Below are 23,486 nucleotides of genomic sequence, written 5' to 3' on the forward strand. Positions count from 1 at the left end.
TTTGGATGAGATTTCCATAGCTTTTTATTCCAGAGAAAAATATTCTAAAAGCGCTTAAAACCAGGTAGCCAAAGATAAAATAGGAAGTTTCTCTCTAAGATGAAGAGAGGTGCCTTCCAAATATGGGCTGGTCACGGTGTAGGGTTTTCTTTATGTCGTTTGGATCGGTGTGTCCATGGGGAAAGCCACGTAATCCATACTCTAGATATCCTAAAATTATGCTGTGTAGCTAAGTAGGCTTTTGTTTCACATGCTCACAGATTTGTATATCTAAAGACTATAATAAATGAAAGCAAAAGAAATTTATCTAGCAGATCTGATTACATAAAATTTTAAATGGTATGTCAGAAACAGTAAAAAGTGAATTAGGAAAAATTAAAAATACCAAAACCAAACCAAAACAAAAAGCTCTGCAAACAGGGAACTAGGGTCCCAATACATAATGGGGCAAAGGGCCTGAAGAGAATATTGTTTACAAAAGAAGTTCAAGGGGCTAGCAAACATCTGAAAACTGTAGGGTCACCTTAAAAACTAAAGAACTACTCTTTAAAAAAAATTACCAGGTTTATTTATAGAATTTGTGGAGATTTAAAATGAGAAAGTTCTTATAAGGCTGAGGTCCACTGTATATAAAGTAGTATACAGCCTTTCTGGGGTTCGGGACCGGGGGAGAGGAAGCAGTTTGACTTGTTTAAACATTTTATATTCTTTGATCCACTACATGTTTAAGAAAATTTATTTAATTTGAGATATGCAAAAGACTGATATATATGGCTCCTTCTCACAGTATTGTAGTGAAAAATTGGAAACAGCTTAAACATCCAACAGCAAGTGAATTGTCAAAGTATACCCATGTTATGAATGTTTCATGTAGGCAATAAAATTATGTTTTAAAAGACTATTGAATGACACAGAAGAGTGTTTATAAGTGAAACAAAATCCAGATTATAGTACTTATATATCATACATGAACCCAGTTTTTATATATGAAAGTAATATAGGTTCATAAAGGTAATCACTGGGTGGTTCTATTATAGGTGACTTCTTTTTTACTGAGTGGTAGAATTACAGGTGACTTTTTCTTACGTCTTTAATACCTTGGGCTTTGTAGGCCCCAAGTCTCAGCCCCAATTCTCAGCTCTTCCTTTGTAGCCTGAAAATAGCCATCGTCAATATATAAACGAATGCAAACAATACAAAAACAGGCAACAGGCCGATTTGATCCCTTTGTCGTTTGCTGAATAAGCTGCTAAAAAAGAATCTCAAATGTAGAAAAAGTGCACACAAAGATGTCTATAATGGTTTCCTAAAATGTGAAAATATGGGAACAAATCAAATGTCCAGGAATAAGTGGCTGCTTAGTTAGTTAGGATCTGTGTAGTCAGTGGAAAGTTATTCAACCAATAAAAATTATGTATAGTAAGAGTGTAATTATAGTGGAGTTTGAGTATGAAATTGTGCATGGATAAGATAAATGGTCTGAACAGTGTTTATAAAATACATGTTTGGAAAAAACATGGGCAGAAAAAAAAATAACCCAGAATATTTTAATTTAGTAAGAAAAGCATTTAAGTAATAATTTGTACGTGGATTTTAGTAAATTCTGTAATTTCATTTTTTTCTTACCAAGTCTAATTTTAGTGTAATTATTTGAAAAGTTAGATGACTTCAATCACTTTTGCCATTAATATTTTTATTATATATTATTGTATGAACCATTTTTGTAATGCTACGCTTAACATTTGTCATTAATGCATGTGTATTTTGGCAGCTTTTTCCCACTCCAAGTATTTCCGTAATTATGTAAAGAGATGGGGCAGATAAATTAGGAGGCAAAGAAACTAGTAAGTGTGCCATCATCTCAAGAACCATGCATTGTGACTTTGCTGACCTGTTCGTTCAGTATTTTGGAGCTTTTTGTGCTAAAAAAAAAAAAAAAGCTGATTATTTTTGCTTTCGGTCACTCAGATGTGTTTTCCAGGAATTTTAGCCTAAGTAGTAGAAGTGCAGTATTGGGCCCGGGGAAAGCCTGAGCTTAGTAGAGAATCTGACTTTTGTAGGGACAGGTAAGCAGTAACATATTCTTCTCAAATGGTATAGTCTAATGACAGCTCTGCCGCAAACCGATTTTATGATTTGGAAAAATTTGTTTAACATCTCAGATCCTTGTCCATGTAAAGGAAATAAAGTAGTCATCATACTATAAAAGTTCAAAAAAAAAGAAAATGAACACCCTTTCCAATCTGATGCACACAAAATAATTACTGTTGACAGTTTCATTAAGCTTTTAAAAATCATATAAAGCAAGGAAATAAACTCTACTCTGCCATTCTGTGCTTATGCAGACACACATACACATATGTACACAGGCACACACGCCCACCCTAATACTTCAATACTTTCCTCATCTTGTTGTTTTTAAAGAGATAGAAAGTCATGCATGTGTTTTGGTCTGCAACCTCCTTAACTTAATCTTATCAAGAACATTTTCCCAATGCTGTGCAAAAAGGCATACTTATTTTCATAGCTTTTTCATCATTTTGATGTGCCACAATTTATTTTGCTGTTGCCTCAATTCATGGACATTTAGTACATTGTTAATTTTTTTTTTAATTTTTTTGTTTACCTATTAAGTGCGAAAAAATCTAATTTTTTATATGCTTATAATATTTTTATAGGCTAGCATCCTTGAAAATAGGATTTTTAGGTCATGAGTATGGACATTTAATATTCTAAGAAATACTAACAAATTCCCTTCCAAAAATTTCAGTTTTTGAAATTTTTTGAAATGAGAACCCGTTTTCCCCTACTATTATCAGTGCCAGTTGTTATCAGTCTGTTTAATTTTTGCCAGTCAGATTGTCAAAAAAAATAAATGAAAAATAACGTATAAATTCATTGATTTAATACTTTGTGCTTAGTAAAATTAAATCTCTTTTCCTTTTTCTTGACTGTTGGTATTTTTTATACCAATGCCTTTTAATTTTTTGCACATTTTACTATTGAAATATTAATATTTTTCTTACTGATTTTAAAAATACTTTGCGTATTAGGAATATACAGATGTATACAATATATTTGCTAATTATATTTGCATATTTTGCAATAAATGGAATCATTCAGTATGTGTTAGGCAATTATTTGCTTTTTTCCCACTATACAGTATGTGGGAACATCATTCTTTGTAATTATTTATGAATCTATTTGATCCTTTTTTAAAGGCCTCATGGTACCTGAGTGTAATACAATTTCTTTATTGGCCCCATTTGATGTTCATTTGGTCGTTTCCGTTTTTTCATTATGCTAAATAATTACACTGTGAACATTCTCATACATATATCCTTATAGATTTGTTTTGTTCCTTATATGTTCCTGGATGTCTAGTTGTTTAATCAGAGATGTGTATATTTAGAATATTGCATATGCTTCTAGGCTTGTTTCTAGGAAATCGGACTTCTTTATACTCCCACCAGAAGTGTCTGAAATGAGCCTCTAAAACCAGAGCATTGACTAGTTGAGCTCTGAGGTCTCTTCCAGTACTTGAAATCTTGAAACTGGTTAAAGGTTGTATGTTTGTTCTTAGTCAGACCTTAATACTGGTTTATTCAAAAGGAAAAATAAGTATCCCTCAAATAGCTATGTAAGACTTTCTTAATCAGAAACTTCTAGTTCGTTTGTTCATATTCTAAACAAGCAGAGATTGTTTTAAGCTTTTGGCATTCGTTTGTGTGTTATATTTTGGGGGGCTTAAGGCTTTTCCTTCCCCTTCCTTGCAGCATAAAAGATGAAGAGGAGCAGATGTGCCCTATCTGCTTGCTGGGCATGCTTGATGAAGAAAGCCTTACAGTCTGTGAAGACGGCTGCCGGAACAAGCTGCACCACCACTGCATGTCAATTTGTATGTGCCTGTTTCCCTCTCTCTGCTGACTCAACACGGTTACTCGATGAGCTAACTTAATGTTACTTAGGATTTTAACATGGCTTGTGGGGAGGTTGGTGAGAGAAGAGAAAAAAATTACATTTAGGCCCTAAGTGACGTTTTAACAAATTTGAGTTTAGGACCTGTTAGGATAGGAGAAGCAAAGAAACACAGTGCAGTAATGTACATGTGGTAATAGAAGAGGTGCAGAGAATTAGAAACACGATTCTGGTCTGAAGGTATATATGGAGGGATGGAGAAGGAAAAGGTCTGAGCAAACATTATAGAGAGGGTAACATCAAAGTAAGGTTTGGTGTGACATTGCCAGGTAAGCAAGTAGGGTAGAACTTTTTTAAAATTAGAAAACAGAGTACATGTTACCATATCATGAAAATGGTATTTGCAGAAGGTACAAGCATCAAAATAATTTAACCAGGTTAAATTATGCCGTTATGACGTTGGCATAAATGTTACGTCAAATTATTTCTGTGTTTCTCTTCATATAAATCCTATATTAGCCTTACGAACAAGGATTACATACCTAATGTTAAAGATTTGCAGTTCTGTAAGTTTTTTGCTTTGTTTAATTTTTTAGGGGCAGAAGAATGTAGAAGAAATAAAGAACCTCTCATATGTCCCCTTTGTAGGTCTAAGTGGAGATCCCATGATTTCTACAGGTAACAGTTTTGAATTAATGATCTGTAGGTGTTTAATTTTTAATAAGTTGTCTCAACGTGGTATTTAAGTTTGTTACTTTCTTTTTAAACATGCTTTATTCATTTCTTATTTTAGCCATGAGTTGTCAAGCCCTGTGGATTCCTCTTCTCTCCGAGCTGCCCAGCCACAAACCATACAACAGCAGCCTTTAGCTGGATCACAAAGAAGGAATCAAGAGAGCAATTTTAACCTTACTCATTATGGAGCTCAGCAGATCCCTCCTGCTTATAAAGATTTAGCTGAGCCATGGATTCAGGTAGGTAATTCTTTGTTCTTCATTTCTCAAGGAAACATTTGTAGTTATTTAAAGTAATTTTCCCTCTACCTCTACTCCTGTTTATTTATAATTGAAGAAAATACTTTTATTTGCCTCCATTATGACACTTATTTCATTGAAACTTTTCATTTTACTTTTGATACTAGTTCTCTTCCACTTATTAAAAAGCTTAAAGTAAACCTTAAAAATTTTTTGGAATCTAACCTTCCATCTCTAGAAATATCTCTTCCTGAGCTGACAGACATAAAAATTCATCCAAGGATGGAAACTTGAATCCTTCAATGCGAACTTGTTCCAGTGTTTAATCCCCATTCCTGCTAAGAATTTTTCTGTCATTTTCTCAGTTGCTGCCATCTAAACTTGGTTTCTCTTTTCTATATAGTAATGACATATAATAGGTGCTTAATAATTACTGAATGGATAAGTGATAAGCATGTACCTTGTAATAGTCATTTTCATTTGTAAGATAGGTTTACTTTTCCTTTTATCTTCTCTTCTGAATAAATATTTTTTCATCCTAAGTCATTCCCTGCTTTTAGTCCATTATTTAGAAAACATAGAATACAAAACCAGACTATGTCTGTAATATACATTGTGAACTAAAATAATTTTTCTGAATCTTGCTCACCAAAACTTTTAAATTTAACAGACTCATTAACTCATTCGGTTCATATATTCCTAGGATTTATTTCCTTTTTCTTTTGGTGACCATTACAGTCTTTGCAGTTATTTCCGTTAATTTAGTTTTTCTTTAAATGTATACTTTTGAGTTATTTTCTCTGAGCATGTCAGCAGTCCATTATGAAGCAAATAAAATCTGCAAACTTAATGAACACTTCTTCTTTAATCCAGTTCATTAATAATATTTCACATAGTGACACCTCTTAATGAGAATTCTCAAGTTGGTAATAAGTTATTAGATACCACTCTTTCAAGACAGCTCTGTAGTTTGTTTTGCTTAAGCATTAGGTTAGACTAGGCTATATGTTCTGAGTTTTTATTAAATATATCATGAAAGAAGACTTAGATAGTGATGTGCTGCTTAACAGTGCTGGACATAAATTCACAATGTTCTACTGATTTATTCTCCTTTACTGTCAGTTTATAGCAGAAAACATAAATAAATGTAGCATAATTTGTTTTCTCTAAAAGTGTGTCTATTCATCTCTAATACCCATCAGATGATAAATTTTCTTAGGTATTAAATTGACTTTTAGCTATTTGGCCCATAATGTCAAGCCCATTTATTCCTTTCTTCAGGGCGTGGTGACTTTGCAGGCCTGGCAGTGATGACTGCTAACGCATACGTGCTAATTGTAGGTGTATCATTATTCTTTGCTGATTTGAACACAATTTTTCTTTAATCTTTTGCTTTTTCAGCTCCATTCATTATAGTCCCAACTATTTTGTCAGGTGTTTTTTTTTTTATTATTGTTCATTTGTTTGTTTTTTACCTTTATGACCAAGATAAAATTCAAATAATTAAAAGCCTTTGACTTTCTACTGTCATCCATAAGGTAAATATTCTCTGTCTTCTTGAATTCTCTGGGGCCTTTTTCAATTTGGCTTTTCTTGACCTTGCTCTAGGTTTTTCTTTGTAAACTATCTTAATATGAATTCAAAACTAGTGTTTTTCACAAGTTTTTTTGTTTTCTCATAAGCATGGGGGAACAGGCAGCAGTTAGGAATGGATATGTATGTATATCCTTATAATTACTTAATGGACCTTACTCTTTGTTTTACTTGAACTAATGAACGTTAGTGAGTTTTGATAATTACTAGTTCAACTTGAGAATAAAGTACCTCCTTGTGATTTTTAAGTGGCCAGACGTCTTTGTAGTTCTGTAATATGATGAAGATTTAAGAAATGACCTTGTTTTCTCTTTAGTAATCAGAATTCATGCTCAACTCAGAATACTCTGAGTTCATTAGTTTTTGTTCACATTGAATTCATTGTGTTTGTTTGATGTAGGTGTTTGGAATGGAACTCGTTGGCTGCTTGTTTTCTAGAAACTGGAATGTAAGAGAGATGGCCCTCAGGCGTCTTTCCCACGATGTTAGTGGGGCCCTGCTCTTGGCAAATGGGGAGAGCACTGGAAATTCTGGGTGTAGCAATGGAAGCGGCCCAAGCGCTGGAGCCACCAGTGGGTCTTCCCAGACCAGTATCTCAGGAGACGTGGTGGAAGCATGCTGCAACGTTCTGTCAATGGTTTGTGCTGACCCTGTCTACAAAGTGTACGTTGCTGCTTTAGTAAGTAGTTTTATTCCATAAACAAATTGTGTGGGGGGGTGGTGGTGGTTTGTTTTTGTTTTTCGATGTTTTATAGCTACTGTTTTTAAGATACAGAAAATTCATTTGCCTCATTTTAGAAAATCCACATTTTATTTTTATTCCACAATGCCAGTAAATTTTAATTTTCCATTTACCCTGTTCGTTTGAATTTTATTTTACTCTGTTCATGTTTTCCTTTATACCATTTACTTTTCCCTCCTAAAATAATTTCTTACTGTTCATCTCTTTACATTTTCCTGAGCAGATGTCTTGACAATCAAAATAAAAATACTGCATGGGATAACAAAGTTATCAAAATTAATTTTTGTGGGTTTTTTTTGACAATAAAGAGAACAGATTTTTAATTTAAAATTTTTTTAAATAAACATCTTGTGTGATTTTTCGTAAATATTTTTTCTTGGCAACTTTTCATAGAAGAGGTTTCTATGATATCGGCTGCTGAGTTTTTCCAATTTCACCTGTTAGAATTTACCTTAATTGGCCAGAATGCTGAGAAGACTTGTGTTTGTAATCCTCTGCTTTCTCCTTTCTGAGTATATCTCTCTTTAGGATAGGGTTCTCGACTCATCACTATTGCCTGAGAGGTGGTTGGGCCAGATACCCATTGTGGTTTTGGGGGGGAATGTAAGGACTGTCTGTTCATCATAGGATGTTTAGCAATACCTTTGCCCTCTACCCACTCGATGCCATAGCAATCTATTCCCAGTTGTGACCGGAATATCTCCAAGTATTGCCAGATGGTCCCTTGGGTCAGTATTGCCCCTATTCAGAACCACTGCTTTAGAATACTTCTTACCTGGTCTGTGTTAAGGACTTATTAGTCTTTTTGCTTCTACTCAATCTTTTTCTAATCTATCGCATAGCACTGTGCCTAATGAATCTTCATTTTGAAAGGTAGTATAGCATGATGGTTTTGAACATGGATTTGGGTCAGAATTAGGTGGCTTTAAAACTTGTCATTCAGACTGGGACACGTGAATAGTCTGCTGGTTAAACTGGAATAAGCCCAAGCAATCTGGATATGGGGTCATGATTATAGAGACCTTAATCAAAATTCTGGTTCTCACAGTGTGACTTTGGGCAAGTTACTTAACCCCTCTTAAATTTTAGTTTCCTCACCTACAAAATAATGAAAATATTTACCTCTGAGGTTTGAAATGAAATTTTATAGAAATCTTTTACCATGATGCCTGGTGTGTTGTAAGAACACTTAATATATAGTATCATTATTTTTAGATACCACTTTGAATATTCCACAGCTGAGAAAATGTTTCGATATTTCTGTTGCTGCAAAAACATTTCCTAAAGCATGTTTATGGAAGTTCAATGGGATTATAAAAAGTTCCCGTCAAAAAGAGTTCTGTTTTCAGTTAAGATTGGTGAATGCTGGATTACACAAGAGTATATACCTGTTCACTTGTGGTTTCTAGGAACTTCAACAAGCCAATATGTATTGTAAATTTATAAAATCAGGGGTTAGAATGTGATATTTCCCAGATTTATTCAACTGTGGCCCTTTTTTTTCTCACGAGGGACCAGTATACTATAGAATATTATAGAATTAAACATGAGCATGCAAAGACCAGTGTTCTTTGTCACACTTTCCCCCTCTCATTTCTTACTGTTTTCCAACATAAGCCTTCAGACATATTTCCCTGCTCAACATAATCCTCTTTTGCCAGTCCCTCTTCTGAAATTCCCAACCAGAAATAGCCTCTCCCTCTGCAGTATTGTTCTTTTTGCATGCACTGAATCCTGCCTTACTGTCTGCTTACTTATTCTTGAGTTTGGTGTGTCTCTCAAACAGCCTGTAAGCAGGTAGAGCCCGGGGACCGTGAGAAGGATGAAATTCTGACTCCTCTGCAGCCACCTAGCGTGCCGGGCTCGGGGAGGCAGAATGAGACAAACAAGATTCCTGCTCTTAGCATTTTCCCCTTCCCCTTTTTTCTCACTTCTCTCCCTCCCTCCTTTCCTTTCTTCCTGCCCCCCATCCCATATTTAATATTTTACTAAACCAATTGAGAGTTATTTGAAGGCATCATGACACTTTATCCTCAAATACTTGGGTTTGAATCTCTTAAGAACTATTATATTCTTTGGTATAACCACTCAGGGAATTTAACATTTATAGCTCGGCGTTATATACTATATAGTCCACATTCAGATATCTCCAGTTGTCCCAATCCCAATGATATCCTTTGGAGCTAAACCTCAGTTGTTGTTTTTTTTTAAACCTCAGATTTTATTCAGACTTCACCTGTTTTCCCTTGATATCCTTTTTCTGTTGTAAGGTCCGAACCAAGATCTCACATTGCATTTAGTCTTCATGCCCCCTTAATCTCTTCCAACCTGTGACACTTCCTCATTCTTTCCTTGTCTTTCCTGGCCTAGACAATTTGGAGAATAGTGATCAGTTATTTTGTAGAATGTCCCTCAGTTTGGGTTTATCTGATGTCTTCTCATGATTAGATGGAGTTTATGTATTTTTTGCAGGATTACCGCAGAGGCAGTGTGCGTTTTATCTAAGTGATGTTTATCTAAGTCTTATTACTGGTGATACCATATGTGTCACTTGGTTAAGGTGGTATGTATTAAGGTAGTTTTCTTTACAGTGTAAAGTTACGATTAATAAATATCTTGAGGGAGATACTTTGAAACTATGCAAATATCCTACTTCTCAAAATTTTGCCCACTGATTTTAGCATTCTATATAGATCTTGCCTGCAGCAGTAATTATTTTGGTGTTCTAATTGTAATTTTCTTTGTTTGCTTCATTACATCTACCTTTCATGAATTGGAATTCTTCTATAAAAAAGAGCTGTTTCTTCTCCCCCATTTATCCGTAAAATAAATTTATGGATTTATTCAATTATTTATTTATTCATTATGTACTCCTGGGTGCCCAGATAGTTTGGTGGTAGAATTTTCACCTGCCATACAGGAGATCTGAGTTCAATTCCCAGCCCATGCACCCCCTTCAAAAAAAATACATACTCATGGGTGTTTATTTTATCCTTTGGGTAATAATCCAGAACTATTAGTATTTTGTTGCTCAAATTATTACAGCTTTGGCCATTGTGAGTTCTTTTGGTTGGTTCCTGTTCTTGGTTTCTTTAGAAAAAAGTTGTTTTAACTTTTCATTTTGAAACTCTTTCAGACTTTTTAAAATTGCAGACACGGTTTGGAGAATTCCCGCACCCTTCTTTTAGAGTCCCCAAATGTTAACATCTTACATAACCACAATACAGTGATATAATATGATTATCTTGTCTATAGACATTGTTCAAATTTTACCATTTGTCCCACTTTTTCTGGTCCAGGATCCAATTCAGAATCATACACTGCACTTAATTATATTGTCTGTAGTCTTCTTTAATCTAGAACATTTGCTCGTTCTTTCTTTGTCTTCATGAACTTGAAGCTTTTGAAGAGTACTGACCAGCTATTTTGTAGAGTGTCCCTCAGTATGAATTTGTCTGATGCTTCCTCATGATTAAACTCAGAATACGTATTATTTTAGTGAGAGTATCATAGAATTGGTGTTGTGTGCCACTCGATACATCGTATCAGAAGGTGCATGAAATTGAATTGTCTTATTACTGATGATGTCAGCTTTAATCAGTTGGTTAAAATGTTGTCAATCAAGTTTTTCCATTGTAACTTTACCATTTTCCCCCTTAAAATTAGACTGTCCTTTGAGGAGATACTTTGAGACTATATAATTGTCTGGTTTCTCGTCATAACTTTTCCCACTAATTTTACATCCACTGATGATTCATTTTTGCCAAATTCATGTTTGCCAAGTGGTGATTTTTAAGTTTTCATTATTCCTTCTGTATTCATTAGTTGGTATTCTACTGTATGGAAGAATTCCTTTCGTTTTTACCCAATTTATTTATTCAGTTATGTATTTGTATCAGTATGGACTCACAGATTCTTATATTAGTCTATGGGTTATAAGCCATTCCTGTAATTATTTTATTGCTCAGATTATCCCAGAATAGCCATTGTGTCAGATGCTTTGTAAATGTAATTAAACTGACCTCCAGTTTTTTCCCTGCAGAAAACATTAAGAGCCATGCTGGTATATACTCCTTGCCATAGTTTGGCGGAAAGAATCAAACTTCAGAGGCTTCTCCGACCAGTTGTTGATACGATTCTAGTCAAGTGTGCAGATGCCAATAGGTAAGGATTGATTGATGAGCAGCTTCAAACCATCTTGTATTAAAAGTGTCTGACCCAGGGCCGTGTGACAGTGGTTCAGTGACAGAATTGTCACCTGCCATGCCAGAGACCCAGGTTCAATTCTCGGAGCCTGCCCATGCAAAAAAAAAAAGAAAAGAAAGTGCCTGGCCCATAGTATCACACTTAGTGAGTTTTTGATACATAGTTATTGAGTGATTCTTTTAATCTTGTTTTCTGTTGTAAGGTTTGATATTAAAATGTAGCACTTAAAGTTCTTCAGAAATAGAGGAAGGAACTAGTGGCAAGTAAAAGCCACATTAACAAACTTCAAGGACCTCCACATTATTATATTGTGATTGACTCTCTTGTATTTTAAACTAACATTCTTAATTTGAAGCCCAGTTAATAAGAGCAGTAGGTAGCATATATGTCTATAAATTATAATGTCTTTTTAGAGATTGAGTTACACAAAAGAATAGGAGTCAGTAAAATCATTATATTTTATAGCCAAAGTCTTATTACCAGGAATAATTATTACCAGGACTGCTTAAGTCTTATTACCAGGGGAAAAAAAAAAAACAGTTCTATTCCATTATTTTCTTTGTAATAGTGTTTTACTCTAATTACAACACTTTTGCAAATAACAACAACGAAAATGCCTTATATTCCTGTAATGTCCTTGAAAATTTACAAGGAACAAGAATAACCCTAATTGGAGGAAAGATTTTCAGAACAGAAGTTGAGATATGGTGACAGTGGAAATAAGCACAGCTATGCTTTTATTAGAGCAGTGGTTTCTCTTTTCTGTCCCCCTTCCATGAAATGGAAGAAAGACGACGGTTGTTTCACAGTGTGCATCTCTTTCTGGCCCTCGGGGTCGGCAAGAAGAGTTGTGCCCTTTGTCTGTCTCTGCCGTTACGCTCATACAGTGCCCTTCAGACCAGCCCTTCTCTTCCCCGAGTCACACAGCACAGATAGAAGAAGGTCTCAGAAATAGGTACTTAGCTCTGACTTATTCTTTCTCATCATGAAGTCTCTTTTGCCTCTATTATTTTCTCTACACAGGCCTTCAGAGTGAAAGTGCTAGAGGTTTTCTCGTTGCTTAGAGAAAATATTGTAATGCCTGAAAAATGATGGGCAAATACATAGGGAAAATAATTTCATTTTTCAGTATTAGACTGTGTTTTTCTGAGAATGTCAGTGTTTTGGTGGCATTTGTTGTGTGCACCACTCTCTGAAATTGTGAAGTTTGGTTGCTTACTTGGCCACTCAGTTAACACCATAAAAAAATACCAGATGAATATTTTTATGCTAAAACTTTACTTTTTAATAATATTTCAAATTAATTCATTTAAGAGAATATAAGGATTTTAGATGTTTTTAGTTCAAGAGACTCTGAGTGAAAATTCAGAAATCATAACGTCTGGGTCTTCATTCTTTCTATTTTAACAAGATATAGTAATGGAAATAAACCTTTTACCTAGTTTGATATGTTAAGTCAGTAAATGCTATCTCAAAGCCATTAGTAAAGATTCTGTGCTTAACATAGAGGATGAAGTTAAGTTTTTGAAATTAGACCTAATAATGAGTATTATTATAGTGACATCATTAATGTGATAAGTGAAGGAAAAGTAAACACTCCTGAAAATGTTTTTTCCACACTTCCTCACAAGGCAGTACATTACTCCCCTCTCACTGATGAGTAGTTTACCCAAAATCCCAGGACTTATGTTGCTTTCCTTTTGTTTTTAGCCGTACAAGTCAGCTGTCCATATCAACACTTTTGGAACTGTGCAAGGGCCAAGCCGGAGAGTTGGCAGTTGGTAGAGAAATACTTAAAGCTGGTAATGACTTCTACTTAAAATTAATATGACATGTTTTCTCATTTTCTTTAGCAACCTGTCTAATGTCATAATCTGTCATGCAGCTGTTCACATGGTTTTGAAGTAGTTTTGTAAATTCTATCAGTTAATCTTAGAAATATGAATTAATCAAAGGGAAATGTAATCAGAGTATTTTTGCTGACCTTAAGACATTTGATCATGTTTTGTTTTAGATTTAAATATCACTATTTTTCAGTCATTTCTTTTTACTTTCCTTTTTGTAGGCTCCATTGGTATTGGTGGTGTTGATTACGTCTTAAATTGTATTCTTGGAAACCAAACTGACTCAAACAACTGGCAAGAACTTCTGGGCCGCCTTTGTCTTGTAGATAGACTGTTGTTGGAATTTCCTGCTGAATTTTACCCTCATATTGTCAGTACTGATGTTTCACAAGCTGAACCTGTTGAAGTCAGGTAGTTTTTCTTCTGAAATATATTGTTGTCCTTTTCCTACCTCCTCCCCCAAGAAGGACACATTTTGGATTTTTGAAATGCTTCAACATTACAGAGCATATATGTTATTAATACTTATATATTTTATTGAAATAAAAAACTTGAGGTCTAGGTTACTTAATTAAAAATTTAATGGTCCTTTATAGAGAGAGGATTTGTGAAGTGTACAAACTATAAACTAAGACCATTTCTTTTCAATATACATATATTTTGCAGCAATTTGAACTTGTCTGGTAATGGAATGTATTTTTTCTTTCAGGTATAAGAAGCTGCTGTCCCTCTTAAGCTTTGCTTTGCAGTCCATTGATAATTCCCACTCAATGGTTGGTAAACTCTCCCGAAGGATATATTTGAGTTCTGCAAGGATGGTTACTGCAGTGCCCCATGTGTTTTCAAAACTGTTAGAAATGTTGAGTGTTTCCAGTTCCACTCACTTTACCAGGATGCGTCGTCGTTTGATAACTATTGCAGATGAGGTAGAGATTGCTGAGGCCATCCAGCTGGGCACAGAAGATACTTCGGATGGTCAACATGACAACTTTTTGCAAGCATCTTCCCCTAACAACTACCCAGAAACCACAGAGAACAGTCCCCTTGAGCGCACAGCCCATTTAGAGAAAACTGGAAAAAGATTGTCTGCTACAAGATTGAGTGCCAGTTCAGAGGACATTTCTGATAGACTGGCCAGCATTTCGGTAGGACTTCCTAATTCAACAACAATGGAGCAACCAAAGCCAATCGTTCAAACAAAAGGCAGACCCCACAGTCAGTGTTTGAACTCCTCTCCTTTATCTCCTCATTCCCAATTGATGTCCCCAGTCCTGTCGAGCCCGCCTTCCTCTGCCCGGTCTGTACCCACCTGCGCGGTAACAGATGTCTCTAAGCATAGACCTCAGGGCTTGGTTCCCTGCAAAATGCCTTCTGCATCTCCTCAAACGCAACGCAAATTTTCTCTGCAGTTCCAGAGAAACTGTTCTGAAAACAAAGACTCAGATAAACTTTCTCCGATCTTTACTCAGTCAAGACCCCTGCCCTCCAGTAATATACACAGGCCAAAGCCATCTCGACCTTCCCCAGGAAATACAAGTAAACAGGGAGATGCCTCAAAAAATAGCATGACACTTGATCTGAACAGTACTTCCAAATGTGATGACAGCTTTGGCAGTAGCGGCAGTGGTAGTAATGCTGTTATTCCCAGTGATGAGACAGTGTTCACGCCCGTAGAGGAGAAAGGCAGGTTAGATGTCAACACAGAGCTCAACTCCAGTATCGAGGACCTTCTTGAAGCATCTATGCCTTCAAGTGACACAACAGTCACATTTAAGTCAGAAGTTGCTGTCCTCTCTCCCGAAAAGGCTGAAAATGATGATACCTACAAAGATGATGTGAATCATAATCAGAAGTGCAAAGAAAAAATGGAAGCTGAAGAAGAAGAAGCTTTAGCAATTGCCATGGCAATGTCAGCATCTCAGGATGCCCTCCCCATGGTTCCTCAACTTCAGGTTGGAAATGGAGAAGATATCATCATTATTCAACAAGATGTAAGTACAGGGTCTTTAAACAGTTAGAGAATGACTTTCGACCATGCTAAATCTCACTCAAAAAATGCTATTAAACTGAGAAGGTTGAAAAACTGGTTATTATACAGCAATGGAATTATTAATTATGCAACTGTGTTTGTATCATTGTTTGAAAAGAAATGTTCCTTGACTATTTTGAAGGCATTTCTAATTGATTCTTTAATGAGGATCACTTTTACATTTGGCATTGTTCACTAGCAAGGGCCACTCAGAGGTTAAGTTTGCAGGTGGTTTTGAGTGTGTGCACAGGTGCTTCAGTGCTGGAATGCTCACCTTACATGCGGGAGTCCCGGGTTCAATTCCCGGACCATGAACCCAAAAAAAGAAGTTTATAGGTGGTTTTGGAAGCCAGATGGAATAAGAGTAATATTTTGCCAGGCTAATTTCATTAAATCTTAACTCTTCTAACTTAACAGTAAAAAGATTGCTTTCATTCAATATGTAGACACCAGAGACTCTGCCAGGACATACCAAAGCAAAACAGCCGTATCGAGAAGACACAGAATGGCTGAAAGGTCAACAAATAGGCCTTGGAGCATTTTCTTCTTGTTATCAGGCTCAGGATGTGGGAACTGGCACTTTAATGGCTGTTAAACAGGTAAGTATCTCTTGAGCTTATAAATGAAGTGAGTAAAATGAAACGTGCGCAAGTAAAAAGAATAGAAGATATGTCCTTGTATGTATACGTAAGTCTTTTCAGGTGTGAGTCCCTAAATTTTAGAGTACATATTTCTGAAACCCCAGAAGCATCATGACTCCTATTATAAGTCAGAGCATGATTGTTCTAAGACACGGTATCATGATGGACTTATAGAAGTTTTTTGTTGTTTGTTTACTTTTTATAGTTTAATAGAGATATGGTTTCATACTCTATTCACCAATCTGTTACTGGTACAGTGCCGACTTCGGATTTCTGTGGCTTACTTTTTATAATGAGCATATTTATCAGGATAAAAAATGATAATTTTTTTTCTTTATAAATCATATTGCTTTTTTCCCCCATGATTGGTTTTTTCCTTATTTTTAACTGTCTTCAGACAATTGGAGTATTAGCAGGGTCCCAAATTTTTGCCCATGTTCTTAAGCTATGTTCTGATTGTCTAAGAATCTGACTTGATTTGTAAAGTAGATATCTATACTGCATCCATTTGAGCATAAATGCCATCTGCTATTAATTTGTAAGCTAATATAGATTTGTCCATTTTAGATCAGATTGTTAATGAAAATGATAAATAAAAATCCGTGGTATTCAAGACACCTGTATACATGTTTATTTGAAACAGGTGACATATGTCAGAAACACATCTTCTGAGCAGGAGGAAGTAGTGGAAGCACTACGAGAAGAGATAAGAATGATGAGTCACCTGAATCACCCAAACATCATTAGGATGTTGGGGGCCACGTGTGAGAAGAGCAATTATAATCTCTTCATTGAGTGGATGGCAGGTATGTTCAAGTTCTAAGTTATAAGTAACAGGTACGTGGAGTTACCTTCCTGCTCGTTCTTAAATTTAGGAAAAAATAAAAAGTTTAGTGATGACTTATTTTTGTTAAATAGTTTGGGTTTTTAAAAAGGAAATAGCCCCTAACATATTAGTAGTATGAATTATAAATACTTTGTTTTATGTTTTCATTTAAATATAAATACAGTGTTTGCTACTAGTACCTTTTATATTTTTCCACTGTTTCTTTTAACATGACTATGTAGCCTTGTTTTTATAAGAGGAATTTTTCTAAAAAAAACCTGATAGATACAGTCCATATTTGTCTAGGTGGCTATCAGTAATCGAACAGACTTAGGGGACTTTTTTGATGTGGCAATATAAAAATAAATTCACTGATAGCACATTACACGTAAACTAGCACTGGAATATAAAGTCGAACCTTGTCATCTACGCAAACAAAGACTGAATTTTATTTTGTTTTATACAATGTATATGATAAAATTAATGACTTGGGATGTGATGATGAATAGATTAAGTGCTTGGCTTAACTTCTTAAATTTTTTGTGTTTGATGGGTACATTAATATTTACAAACCAGTTCTTCAGCACATTATCTGCTGCTGGTCTTCATAACGACGTGCAGAATGTATGTATTATAACATGTTTCTAAATGAGGCTCCTGGGCTCGTTGTGACTTGTCCCAGGTCAGAGCTTTACAGTAATTGGGATATACAGCCTGACATGCCTCTCTCGTCTCTCCTCCCTTTCTCTTTCCCGTCATGTTTCACATTTGAAGTAAGTTATAAATTTAACATTTTAAATGTAAATAAATGTGATCTTTCATGTAGGGCAAGCTTAAGTCACTAAAGTGTGATAAATGATTTTAATTATAGATGAGGTTTATGACAATTACTATTTTATATTTTTTTTGTAGGGGGATCTGTGGCTCATTTGCTGAGTAAATATGGAGCCTTTAAAGAATCAGTAGTTATTAACTATACTGAACAACTACTTCGTGGCCTTTCGTATCTCCATGAAAACCAGATCATTCACAGAGATGTCAAAGGTAGGAGTTTTAATTATCATCTAGTGGCTGCAAAAGAAAACAAATGTAGTTTTAAAACTTGGATCTTTGTTGATGATTTCTAAGCTGTGATCAACTATGGGATTGTTTCTCCTGAATAAATTAGACTATTGGCGTATTAGAACTGAAGGGAACTGTAGTGGGTCAAATAATCTACTTTCCTCATCTAGGGAAGGATATTGAACACCAGAGAGGCTGTGATGTTTCCAGTCTTCCTGGTAGTTGGTGGCAGAACCAAGTAGGAACTCAGATCTCTCATGATGTACTGCCTCCCAGAAAGTTCCTGTTGTCAGTTGTATTTAGAAAAATTGAGATATCATAAACTTTCCCTTTAAAGAAAAATCCTTTAAAATGTTTTGCAGTTCAGTTTTTATTAAGAAAAACTTTGTTTTTTCTTCTGTCATGAATCTTTTTAGCTAGTATTTGACATGCTGTGTTTAAGTCATGTTGTAAAACTAGTATTGTATTAGCTGTGCTTGTCCGTGGTTTGAGTTGGTCTAGGTCAGAAATGCTTCAACTGAGTTTTGTCTTGATATATAAACTACACCCAAATTTAGACTTTGGGGAAAGATTTTTTTAGGAATTATTATATGGAAGTTTTCAGTATGTATTTTTTCTTTCAAGTTTCACTAAATCTCTGCCTTTATCTCCTTATGCCTTAATACTTTGTATTTTAGAATATCTCTCTGAGGCTTTAAATTTATTTTACACTATAGAGATCTTTGTCCTTTTAGCAATAGTGAAGTAAAATGAGATGGAGAATAGATTTCTCTGCACTCTAACATGTAGTCCACTTCTTTTTTTGTGTGTTGTCTTATTTCATTAGTGGCATTTTATTAGGTTTTTATGTCCATGTTTTTGTTCTTAACATACAAGGTCATGTACTGTTTTTGTTGACAGGTGCCAATTTGCTAATTGACAGCACAGGTCAGAGACTGAGAATTGCAGATTTTGGAGCTGCAGCCAGGTTGGCATCAAAAGGAACTGGTGCAGGAGAGTTTCAGGGACAGTTATTGGGAACAATTGCATTTATGGCACCTGAGGTGAGAAGCAGCATTTTGAGTTCTGTGTGACAACATTATACCAAATTATTTCTGCAGTAGTATACATTGTGCGCTTATCAATTATAAGTCCATGATCCTAAAAATAAGTTCTTAATAATATCCTTGATTTCAGCCCCTTAATCCTACCCTCTTCATATTTGTCTTGAGAGAATTTAAGAACAGTTTTAATAGATTTGCCCAAAGGCTATTTCTAACAAAGAATTTTTGGATAATTTATAGTAGCTATTTTGTAGTAAACTCAAAGTGCATATAATAAAAAATTATAAAACATTAAGTGGTTATCTCTCGATTTAAAGAAGAACTGACCACACAGAAGCAGGTCTTATCAGTAGTGGAAGAAGTTTAGCTTTGCGTTGCTCTTCTGAACTTGGCTGGAATGTTGTATTCACAGCTCTTCCCATTAGTACCTGGTGTTGATTCGTCATCGTCGTGCCCCGTAGTTTACTAAGAACTTTGGGGCTGCTTTGAAATGGCTCTTCTTCAGAATCTCACAACTTTCCAAAATAATTTTGTATCACATAGGAGGTTAAGCTTTTTAATGAAATGTGAGACATCAGATAATCCACATAATTGCAAATCCATAACTACTACAAAATGGAGTCCTCTTTTTTAATGGGGCTTATACCAAATTAACTCTCTACTTTGTTTAGGTACTAAGAGGTCAGCAGTATGGTAGGAGCTGTGATGTGTGGAGCGTTGGCTGTGCCATCATAGAAATGGCTTGTGCTAAGCCACCTTGGAATGCAGAAAAACATTCCAATCACCTTGCTTTGATATTTAAGGTAATTATGAAATAAAAATTGCTTCTTTCTACTAAAATTGACAGAAGACAAATTTTTGCAGGCTCCTCTTATCAATCTAATGTGAAAATATATCTTCCTTGAAATAAATACACATACGTGTTTCTCCAGGAATTTATGTGATGTGGTAAGCATTGGTGGCATTTAATCTAATGGAAATAGTACTTTTGTATGGAATCTTTGTAATTTAAGCTTCAGAATTTTTTCCATTTGACTTATCTTCAATTGTATGCTGAATTTACTCAATTGAAACTTTAAAAACCTAAAGCTCTTCCTTATACACAACACACACATTTTAAATCTAATTTACTGCTTACTGTATTTAAAACATTTCACACCCAAGTCAGTTGCCAGATTTTCTCCCTTCTACCTTTTTGACAATTCAAATCCATTCTCTCTGTTTGCACCAGAGGTTGAGATTTTTAGCTTTTGAGTTACACTATGGTGGTTAAAAGCGTGAGCTTTGGAGTCAAACAAACCTGGTTTTAAATCGTAGCCCCACCCATCCCCTTAATGTCTCTACCTTCCGTATTCTCCTTTGAAAACTGGGTATAAAATTAGCACCCACTTCATGGGATTATTGAGGATTAAATAGAGTAAAGCACTTAGCGCACATAGGTACCACTCACCTGCTATAACCTCCCCCCCCACTTTATATATCTTTCTTAATCACCTCTCCAACCATAACTATTTCATACCATCATTCTCTTTTCTTCTGCTCTACCATGCTTCTTCTCCCCTGTTTCTACAGGGTTCAACTTCCGATTGTCACAAGGCCCATACCTAGCTCCCTTGCCTAAGCTTCCTTCAAACGGCCCCTGTCAGCACCTTCCCCAGACTCCTGTCGCTTCAGTATGTACCTGTGTCTGATTTCTGTTGGTCTCACAGTTACCTGTATTCCTATCTTACCTCCCTTGTCACACACCAAGTTTTCCTGAGGTCAGTTCTTACTGATTCATTTTTGTGTCTTCTGTAGAGTCTTGCACAGAGCTTGTCCAATAAATATTCATGGCTAGGATCAATTTGAAAGTTTGCTGTTATTTTCAGAGTTTTTGTGAAACCCTGAAAACAAATAGAATAGAGTTTCAAAGTGGCACTGTATTTTAGCAGATTTCATTCCACTCTTGGTTTATAGATAGAGTTCAGAGAGAATTGTACTGTAGCATTTTTAGTTTCCTTTACTTCCAGCAAATACTTTAGTATCTTTGGAAACATCATAAACAGAGAAACAGCTTTCTCAGACACTTTCAGACCTTGTTTGTAGTAATGTAAATCACCATTGCACCTTTTTTAGTTTTTCACATTTTAGGATTTTAGAATTTGAGTAAATATAGCCTGCTCAGCTGGATCTACAGTTTTCCATATTCTCTCAAATGAACAAGGTTAAGTGAATCAAAATGATCTGGTAGGAAAAGTTTCACTAAATTAATTCTATTTTCCTCCCTCCTTGCTTTACTGGGTGTTTGCTACTCTTTTTTTCAGCACAGAGAGCCATCCAAAGTAAGAAAGACTAAGCCTGGTTAGTCTATCTGATACACCAGAAACACAACTGCACTGAGTTTTTTCCCTTCAATGTTGAATAAATCCTAATTTCTTAGTATCAAACACACCAGGAAGAACTGACTTTTGATTTTTAAATTTTTTATTATTTTTTAAATTTTAAATTAAAATTTGAGTGTGTACGTATCTTTGACCAGGAAGATTTTGACCAGGAAGAGCTGAATTTTTATTTTAAAATTTTTTTTTAATTTTAAATTAAAATTTAAAGTGTGTACGTATCTTTGACCCAGTTGTACCCATCATTAGGAACTTACTCTGGATTTACCTGTAGATACTTGCTAAATTCCAGGATGTCCATTGCACCAGTGCTTGTAATCCTAAAAACCTGAATTAACAAAATATCTAACAATGAGTCAATAAATTATCCACCCACCATAAAACTATACGGAGATTTAAGAAAGCATTGTAAACCTATTGGTACTGATTTAGAAAGTGTTCCACCATATATTAAGAAGTGAAAACAGTAAGTTGTATAAAGGATACCTTTTGTAGACATTTTATAAAAAAAAAATCTAAGTACAAATATATGTTGGTTTTTTTCCTTCTCGCGAAAGGAAACATGAAAAATTTTATCAGTGATTATATTTGGGGATAGGGAAAAGTTTCATTTTTTGTTTTGTATGTTTTCTTTTTTTGAGTGTAGTGTGTAAGATACATATCTATCAGTTCGGTATATCTTGAATTGTGGGCCTTTTGAAGTTTTTCTATATATTCCCTTTGCATGTTTTTTTAACCCAAGTGTTCATGTTACTGCGGGGATGCTAAGGGGTGGGGGTTGGGCTTCCTTGTGATTGGGGGTGAGTACGTGGGTTTAAATTATTTAGCTTCATTCTTAACCTTTTTATCAAAAGTCACTTCTTCCTGGTGTGTTTGATACTAAGAAATTAGGATTTATTTAACATTGAAGGGAAAAAATTCAGCACAGTTGTGTTTCTGGTGTACCGGACAGACTGACCAGGCTTAGTCTTTCTTATTCTGGATGGCTCTCTGTGCTGAAAAAAAGAGTAGAAAACACATAGTAAAGCAAGGAGGGAGGAAAATAGAATTAATTTAGTGAAACTTTTCCTACCAGATCATTTTGATTCACTTAACCTTGTTCATTTGAGACAATATGGAAAACTGTAGATCCAGCTGAACAGGCTATATTTACTCAAATTCTAAAATCCTAAAATGTGAAGGATTCTTAGAGGAAACCTCCCACCCAGTGGGAGAGTTTTTCCGTAGGCTCCCTGATGGCAGAAAGTCCAACTACTTCTACCTCAATTTGTCTGTGTAGAGAATATGAAATAGATGCACATGTACTTCTAAATATCAGAAATCCCAATTGTTAGGCCTAAGAGTCTCCCCCAAGAGAGCCTGTTTTGTTGCTCAGATGTGGCCTCTCTCTCTCAGCCAACACAGCAAGCAAACTCACCACCCTCCCCCTGTCTATGTGGTACATGACTCCCAGGGGTGTGGACCTTCCTGGCAACGTGGGACAGAAATCCTAGAATGAGCTGAAACTCAGCATCAAGGAATTGAGAAAACCTTCTCGACCAAAAGAGGGAAGAGAGAACTGAGACAAAGTGTCAATGGCTGAGAGATTCCAAACAGTTGAGAGGTTATCTTGGAGGTTATTCTTCTGCATTAAATAGATATCACCTTGTTAGTCAAGATGTAGTGGAGAGGCTGGAGGAAGCTGCCTGAAAATGTAGAGCTGTGTTCCAGTAGCCATGTTTCTTGATGATGATTGTATAATGATATAGCTTTAACAATGTGACTGTGTGATTGTGAAAACCTTGTGTCTGATTGATGCTCCTTTCATCTACCTTGTCAGCAGATGAGTAGAACGTATGGTATAAAGATGAATAATAGGGGGAACAAATGTTAAAATAAATTTAGTTTGAAATGCTAGTGATCAATGAAAGGGAGGGGTACAGGGTATGGTATATATAATTTTTTTTTCTGTTTTCATTTTCTTTCTTTTTCTGTTGTCTTTTTATTTCTTTTTCTGAATTGATGCAAATGTTCTAAAAATGATCATGATGATGAATATGCAACTATGTGATGATATTGTGAATTACTGATTATATATGTAGAACAGAATGATCATATGTTAAGAATGTTTGTGTTTCTTTCTTGTCATATATTTTTTTAATTTTAAAATTAATTAAAAAAATTAAATAATAAAAAAAAAAGAAATCCCAATTGTTGAAAGCCTCAAAGCTCTTGCTTTTTCCTCCTGCAG

The 23,486-nt window shown here is 35.2% G+C and overlaps 1 protein-coding gene across 5 annotated transcripts in view; it reads left to right on the forward strand.

Annotated features, from left to right (window-relative positions):
• MAP3K1 (mitogen-activated protein kinase kinase kinase 1) overlaps positions 1 to 23,486 on the forward strand; it is an 81,025-nt gene that overhangs the window by 54,884 nt on the left and 2,655 nt on the right. For all 5 annotated transcript variants that reach the window (XM_077117187.1, XM_077117184.1, XM_077117186.1 and 2 more), the window contains exons 7-19: positions 3,777 to 3,898; positions 4,515 to 4,596; positions 4,712 to 4,892; positions 6,886 to 7,164; positions 11,270 to 11,391; positions 13,144 to 13,235; positions 13,499 to 13,688; positions 13,987 to 15,268; positions 15,753 to 15,905; positions 16,591 to 16,753; positions 17,686 to 17,817; positions 18,736 to 18,878; positions 19,550 to 19,681. In XM_077117187.1, coding sequence (XP_076973302.1) covers positions 3,777 to 3,898; positions 4,515 to 4,596; positions 4,712 to 4,892; positions 6,886 to 7,164; positions 11,270 to 11,391; positions 13,144 to 13,235; positions 13,499 to 13,688; positions 13,987 to 15,268; positions 15,753 to 15,905; positions 16,591 to 16,753; positions 17,686 to 17,817; positions 18,736 to 18,878; positions 19,550 to 19,681 — 3,073 coding nt within the window. The remainder of the gene's footprint in view (positions 1 to 3,776; positions 3,899 to 4,514; positions 4,597 to 4,711; positions 4,893 to 6,885; positions 7,165 to 11,269; positions 11,392 to 13,143; positions 13,236 to 13,498; positions 13,689 to 13,986; positions 15,269 to 15,752; positions 15,906 to 16,590; positions 16,754 to 17,685; positions 17,818 to 18,735; positions 18,879 to 19,549; positions 19,682 to 23,486) is intronic.

The sequence above is a fragment of the Tamandua tetradactyla genome, chromosome 9 (assembly GCF_023851605.1).
Source record: "Tamandua tetradactyla isolate mTamTet1 chromosome 9, mTamTet1.pri, whole genome shotgun sequence".
NCBI lineage: Eukaryota > Metazoa > Chordata > Mammalia > Pilosa > Myrmecophagidae > Tamandua > Tamandua tetradactyla.